General features: G+C 46.0%; 1 protein-coding gene across 1 annotated transcript; it reads left to right on the top strand.

The window, feature by feature from the left end:
* Positions 1–5,312: 5,312 nt before the first annotated feature.
* On the top strand, positions 5,313–7,097 carry LOC147697843 (uncharacterized). Its single transcript, XM_086936144.1, has one exon. The coding sequence runs from the start codon at positions 5,313–5,315 to the stop codon at positions 7,095–7,097; it is 1,785 nt and encodes a 594-aa protein (XP_086792270.1).
* Positions 7,098–7,453: the final 356 nt, after the last annotated feature.

The following is a 7,453-nucleotide window of genomic DNA, read 5'->3' on the forward strand; positions in this document are numbered from 1 at the left end:
GAAGAACCTGAAAGCAGAGGGGACAGAGTCTGGGTCACTAGCCAGTGACCAGGAAGGAACCAGGCGATGTTGAGATGCAATCAGGTGAAGAGGTGAAGCTTGTCTCTGAGCCACGAGGACCAGGAGGTGTCGACGACAACCAGAAGCTGGATTCCAGCTGTCCCACAAAGGATCTAGTTGATTGCAGTGTCGGTATCCGGATTGGACCCACCAAGCCTTGGCAAATGCAATCCATGCAGGATGGGAAGATTGGCTTCAGTTCAGACCAGCAAGGTCTGGGGAGCTTCTCCTTTGCAGGGAAGCTGGAGCAAGCCGGGAGCAAACAGGCAAGCAGTGTAGTTTTACAAAGAAGTATTCAGAGTGCCAACTAGCCAAAGGGCTAGCAACCGGGAAGACGTGGTGAGCTGAAATGCAGGCGCAGGCCCCATGTGGCACTCATGGAGTGTGGAGGACTGTGCTTCTGTGCAAATTCTGGTTGGGTCTGGAGCTTCTCAAACCCCAATGCACAACTTCAAGGGTGCCTCAGAAGCTGCACAAGTAGCAAAAGGCAGGTAGTCCAGGATGTCCAGTCCACCATCTCTCATGTCTGCCACGGGTCTCAGCTTTGCTGTGGATGTGGATCGGACTCAGAGAAGACAGGAAGTCTAGTTCCTGAGTCACTGAGTCTTTGGGTTCTGGCAGAAGTGTCAACAAAGCAAACTGGCAAGTTACTGGTGGTGCCTGTTTGCAGAGGGTGGTCACTCCTTGACCACAAGGGAGATGTCTTCAGTCTTCCAGACGATTTGGAACATCAAAGGTTCAAGAGTTTTGTTTCGGAGTTTCTTTCCAGGATAATCTAATGTCTCTAGACACAGCTCCTATCTTTAGACTAAACTAAGGGGCTGGATTACCTGCTAGGTCCCTCCTATAGGTGGAACCTGAGAAGGGGGTTGTTATACCCCTTTCTCTTTGTCCAGTTTCGTGCCAGAGCTGGGGCTGGAGTGCCCCAGCAACTGGTTTGAACCGGGATATGCATGGAGCAACTTGTGTGCCCCAGGCAGTGTCTGGAAAAGTATCTTTCCATTGAACCCACCCTGCCCAAATCCACTACAGGCTGTCTGGGGAGGTGCTAGCACCTCCTTCGACAGGAAACCTATTGACCAGGCCTCCCCTTCCGGAGTTTCATCCAGCAGCAGGAGGTCAGACTCGTGTCTGTGGCAGCAGCATCCATTTTGTGATGCTGAGGCTCTGTTTAACTTTAACCGGGTAAAGTAGTAACTACATGTCTTCTCCCTCTAGAAGGGTGAAATGCTACTCCCGCCGCCAGGACTGGCGGGTGGGGGGGGGGTAGTATTCCAAAGTTTTTGACACCTTACACGACATGTATTGATAAAGCCAAACCAAAGTTAGCATTAACCTCGAGGATTATAATGCACTTAAGAGTATATGGTATGGCTATATCATAGAACAGCTATAAGGACATGGTTCCAAAAGCTGCAGACGGCTCAGCTCATGCTAGAGCACCATCTCACATAAAACCAAGGATTGTTAAGGCCCGTCATCAGAGTGACTTATAGGTACATATGTGTCTATATATATGGGTAGATATAGGAATACTATATCTAAGCAAGGGGTGATTACACCACCTTGCCAAAGCTGAGTGATCAGCCTGTGGTGTCAGTTTGTATTGCCAGCCAGGGGTGGCATAATTCATGCTGCAGCCCCTGGTAGGCCTTGGACGCACCTATGCCCTGGGTACCTATGATACACTATACAGGGGCTCACAAAGGTGACCCAATCCCACTTGGATATGTACCTCAAGCACATTGAGTCCATTTTACAGTGAGAGCAGATAGCCTGGGGCCCTGATTAGCAGGATCCCAGGCCAACTAAGTCAAAAACCAGCTAAACACTAGGCAAAAAGTTGGGGTAACCATATAGTCATATATCCACCTTCCTAGGCAACCCCCCCCCCCCCAAAAAAAGAGAAAGGAGATAAGGCTATCCTTGACCAGGTAAGCCTATATTGCCTAAGTGGGCATATAAGGAAGTACCTGCACTAGTATGGTTACCCCCGTCTCATGGTCCTCTAAGCAATCCCTCACCCTAGGGGTATCAGAGGGTCTCCACTATAGGGAATCTCTACCTGTGGTGTGTTTTGGCAAAGTAAAAGGCTGGTTTTGGGATGGAGTACTGAAGTGAGGCTCCTCTGATGTAGGGCTCAGCTTCCTCCAATCACTTTCCACCATGTATGCCTTTCTTTCCATGACTGAGTTGCACTGTGCTCTCAGGGCCAACCTCTGGCAGCTTACAGCTGGAGGCTGGGTCCCTTTGTTGACTTACTGGATGGACAGGTCAGGTTTGGGGCCACCAGGTCCCAGGTTTGGCTGTGCCCAACAGAGTCCATCTGGGGGAGGTTCCTACCTAAGGGGAAGGGAGATCCCTCAGAAGTTTTGGGAATTTTCATCTGGCTAGGGCTGCTAGCTTTGGTGCCCCTAATCTGCTGTTGGGAGGGGTCCTGTGGACAGGGGGCCCTTTGGGATCCACTAGCCTCCCTGACCTCTACCGCCCTGGGCTGACTGAGGCAGGGTAGAGAGGGGCAGGTTACCTACTCCAGACTGGGTCCCACCTTGGAAGGGTACACTGACATCAGGGGCTCTGCCAGGCTAGGCCTGACTACCTCTGGGGCAGTTCCTTCACAAGGGCTAGGGTCAGTTCCCTGAAGAGTCTGACTCTTACCTAATGTCTGGTGGGAGGGAGACTTTTCTTCCTCCTCCATACTCTCTGTCTGTGTGGAGTGATCCATAGTTTCAGGTTTCACAACACAAAAATCTGCTTGAGCTGGGGCTGCGGCCATCACAGCCCCACTAACCTTTTCAGGATGACCTACCATTTCTTGTTCTACCTCAGCCCAGGCTGAGATCTCTAGATCATTTCCCAGTAGACAATCTACAGGAAAGTTTGTAGACACTGCCACTCTCTTTGGGCCAGTGACACCTCCCTAGCTGAGATTTACTACTGCCATGGGATGATCTTTCTGCACTACATCAATATTGATCACCTGGTATGTGAATCCAGGTAAAAGATGTCCTGAGGCGACTAGTCTCTCAGTCACCATAGTGATGCTAGCCCCTGTGTCTCTATAGGGAAACATCAGAAATTTCTTTCAAAATGGGTACTGTAATTTATTAACAATACCTTGCAGTGGTACTTTAAAGGAATTTTATGCAATTGTTGCAATTGGTGCCCCGGAAAAAAGGGGGGGTGAGGAAAAGGGAAAGGGGAGTGCTCGGGGGGGGGGGGTTGTAAGGAGAGGATGAACACAGTTAAAGAGACAAGTGATAAGTACAAAAATTACCAACACAGTCAAAAGAAATACAAATACATAAGCCAAAAAATCTGGGCATACGATGATTAATTATTTCACATAAGAACTTTCAACGGACACACAGTCAGTACAAAACTGTAGAGGGCAGGTGCCGGAAGTTTTCTGAGGAACACCATCGACGTTTCGACCCCTATATGTAGGCTGAGTTCAGTCCTTAAGTGGGGTCTTCATCAGGACATATGCGACAAGGGGAGTGAGGGGCAATCCTGTTAGATAAATTGATAATAATAAATTAATAAGTAGTACAACATAGTCAGTAGATTCAGACTATGATGAAAATTGGGATGGTAATAGAGAAAGTTACCATGGAGTCGTGGCCCCATAGAGCTCGCGATGTGGAACAACAATGGACTGTGCATGAGTCACAAGTCGATCGCCGAGGAAATGAATCTCAAAACTACAGAGGAGAGAGGACAGCCAGTGAACGAGGACTAAATCATTTATTTATAACAAGCAATTTAAAATGACCCCCACTGGTGTGGGATCAACTGATAATTAGTGTGATAAATAGTATTAGTAGGCAACTCCCCTACGTGAGTGTGGAATTTAGGGACCTATAACAGTGATGTTGATCAGTTGGTTATTTCAAACCTGTATCTGAACAGGTTGGTGGGGGTCTATGCGACCCATTAATTAAATGAGCTAGTGGGTTGAGAGCACTGGGTGGGGGAATTTCAAATAGTCCACATAATTCAATAAGGAATGACAAAACCGAAACTTCAGTCTGGAAAACTGTCTAAAAGCATATTGGTAATGTAGGTGTTAATTTTTGTACTTATCACTTGTCTCTTTAACTGTGTTCATCCTCTCCTTACAACCCCCCCCCCGAGCACTCCCCTTTCCCTTTTCCTCACCCCCCCTTTTTTCCGGGGCACCAATTGCAACAATTGCATAAAATTCCTTTAAAGTACCACTGCAAAGTATTGTTAATAAATTACAGTACCCATTTTGAAAGAAATTTCTGATGTTTTTCTTTGCCTTTTGAATGTGTTTGAATAATTCACTGTTGTTTTTTTTGACACAACACTATTTTCCTTACGGGGATCCCCTTTATATGTACCAGATATCGCCCAGGTCCCCGTGACTGCTTGGGTAAAACCTCCCTTTTTGTAATGTCCTCTGAGCAGGTGCTGACCTGCGAGGTTTCCTCCTTTTCAATTCAATTTAGATAGACCATGGTGGAATCAGAACTATTGTCCTATACAGAGGAGTACATTAACCAGTTAACTAAAGACTTATCAAGCACCTTTCTATCCACATCTGTCCCTGTAATCGACCTTTCTCTAAATGACAAAATATCTCGTCTGGAGAGATTAGAGAAGAAACTGATAAGAACTAGACTGCATGGGCACCTATTCACAAGATGTCTACAAGAAAACATAATACCAGTAGGTTTACAAATTAAGATTGAACCAGCGATTTTTGTGGATGTGCCCAAGTTCAAAGAGGGGTTCAGTTACGTGGCAAATAATTGCTCCCGGCACTGGATAGTGCTGGGGGTTGAGACTGCCGCGGAACAAGTGGTCTCTTTGAGCAAGGAAATTGCTGATCTTAAAGCAGAGATCCTTGGTGACAACACTCTTACCAAAGCTAAGGAAGCCATAGATAACCTAGAAGTCACCATTAAAGAATTTGACACTACAACCCAAAACAAGAAGTTGGAAAAGCTAGCCAGAGACCTGAGACTTTTCGATAAAAAAACTGTGTATCCGTACCTGCAACCAGATTACTACAAACAAGACAATCAGGGGCGGTTCACTAACCGCACTCGTGGTGGCTACAGAGGACGTCGTAACTTCACAACATTCTCAGATTCCTCTTACAGCTCGGGGAGTGACGTGGAAGCAGGACCCAGCACTTCTTACAATTATCCACCTCAAGAATTTGGATACCAGCAATATCCCCCCCAATTCCAGCAGCCTTTTTTAGACCAAGGCCGTGGGCAATGGTGGCCCCCCAGAGGCCGTGGCAATCAGTGGACAAGAGGTCAAGCGAGAGGCCAACAACAACAAACTGGCGGCTGGCAAGGCAACAGAGGCAAACAACAGAAACAAGTGACATTCCGCCCCGAACCTCATGGAGAAATCTCGACCAGGAGAAACACTTACAGGTGGTAAACCATGCACCTATCCAAGATCAGACTATGCCACCTGACGTGTGCAGTTCACCTCTCAATCCAGTGATCAACATCTCTCATCATATTTTAGCTGAAGAAGAGGTCAAAGTCCTGAGCAGAGGCCTCTCCTATGTCCCTAATGCTCCACCAAATAAATTTCTCCTGAAAACAGAATTATACCGTTTCTTTCGGAAAATTAGACTAAGATATTTTTTCCGGAATCAAACCACAAGACTACACAGTTCTATTACAGGCCTCAAAGAACCTTCTAGCTTTTTCCCACCGACGTATGCCATGAGCCATAAGATTCTGGCTTTTGAGGAAATTGTGACTTCTGCAGTGGATCGTGTCTTGGACCAACGTAAATTTGTCAGACTAAATTTGCCCAAAACAGAGAAAAAAGCCCTTACTAATCTATGCCAAAACAAAGAAGTCGTCATCAAGCCCGCTGACAAAGGCGGGGCAATTGTCATACAGGATCTTTGCAAATATAAAGAAGAAATCCACAGACAATTGTCGGATGGAGTTAGTTATCAGTTACTAACAACCGATCCTTCACGTGAATTGGCAATTACCATTCTGGCAGCTACTCAGAAAGGAGTAGACGCGGGTTTTCTCAGCGAGCAGGAATTCAAATTCCTTAATCAAAAATTTCCCAGACTTGCCACCATATATACCTTACCTAAGGTACACAAGAACTTAGCGAGTCCCCCTGGCCGTCCAATCGTGTCAGGCTGTGGTTCCATGTTAGAACCCTTGTGCAAATATGTTGATTTTTTCTTAAAACCGATTGCCCTGAATACCAGAACGTATCTCCGCGACACAACACAAACCATCAATCTTATTGATGAAAGGCCATTTAACCCAGCGAGTGAACTCTTGGTGACATGCGACATTGTCTCGTTATATACCAGCATTCCACAACTTGATGCCTTGGAAGTAATGAGACAAGCTTTGGAGAAGCAACCAGCACCTGTTCAGGTTCCGACAGATTTCATAATCGAATTACTCAGTATTGCAATGAGACAGAATTTTTTCATTTTCCAAGAGACGTTTTACCTGCAGACAAAGGGGGTAGCCATGGGGGCTACCTGCGCTCCAAATATGGCGATCATTTACATGGATTATTTTGAACAGCAACATATTTTTTCCATGGACAATCCTTTTCACAGTAATCTGACATTATGGGTCAGATATATAGACGATGTTCTTTGCATTTGGAAAGGAAGTAAGGTACTCCTCTCAGACTTTCACATATGGTTGAATTCCAGAAACCCCCATATACAATTTACGATGGATTCAAGTAATGAAAAAATTCCATTCTTAGATATCTCGATTTATGTGGAGCACGATCGCCTTTTGACCACCTTGTTTAGGAAACCGATGGAGCGAAACTCCTTACTACAATATGGCAGTCATCATCCTCGAGGCCTCAAAGACAACCTTCCAGTTGGCCAATTCCTTAGAATTAGGAGAAATTGTTCCACTCGTGAAAACTACCTCCAAGAATCTGAAATTCTAAGTGAACGTCTCATCTCACGGGGATATCCATCTAGAATAGTTAGACGGGCCAGGAAAAGGGCTTGGTATAACCCACGTGAATCTCTGTTATAACCGGACAATACGAATCAACCCAAAACGGATCGGATCATCTGTGTAACCACCTTTTCCACACGGAGTAATGAAGTTAAACGCATTATCAATAAGAACTGGCCGATTGTATCAGACGAGATCATGCAGACCCAGCCCCCTCTTCATTCTTTTAAGAGGGCCAAAAACATACGGGACATGGTGGTTCACTCATATCTGGAACCAGTGAGCCAGCCGACTATCACAAGCATTTGGAATCTACCCCCATTATTGGGACATCACAGATGTGGCACCTGTACCGCATGTGAAACCACCATTCAGATTAAGACTTTTGATTATGGTGGACGGTCTTACAAACTAAAACATCACACCAACTGCAA

The sequence above is a fragment of the Lissotriton vulgaris genome, chromosome 8, assembly GCF_964263255.1.
Source record: "Lissotriton vulgaris chromosome 8, aLisVul1.2, whole genome shotgun sequence".
In the NCBI taxonomy this organism is placed as follows: domain Eukaryota; kingdom Metazoa; phylum Chordata; class Amphibia; order Caudata; family Salamandridae; genus Lissotriton; species Lissotriton vulgaris.

What these genes read in the sequence shown, in the direction of transcription:
- LOC147697843 (XM_086936144.1), top strand. Translation starts at nt 5,313, where the DNA reads ATGGTGGCCCCCCAGAGGCCGTGGCAATCAGTGGACAAGAGGTCAAGC.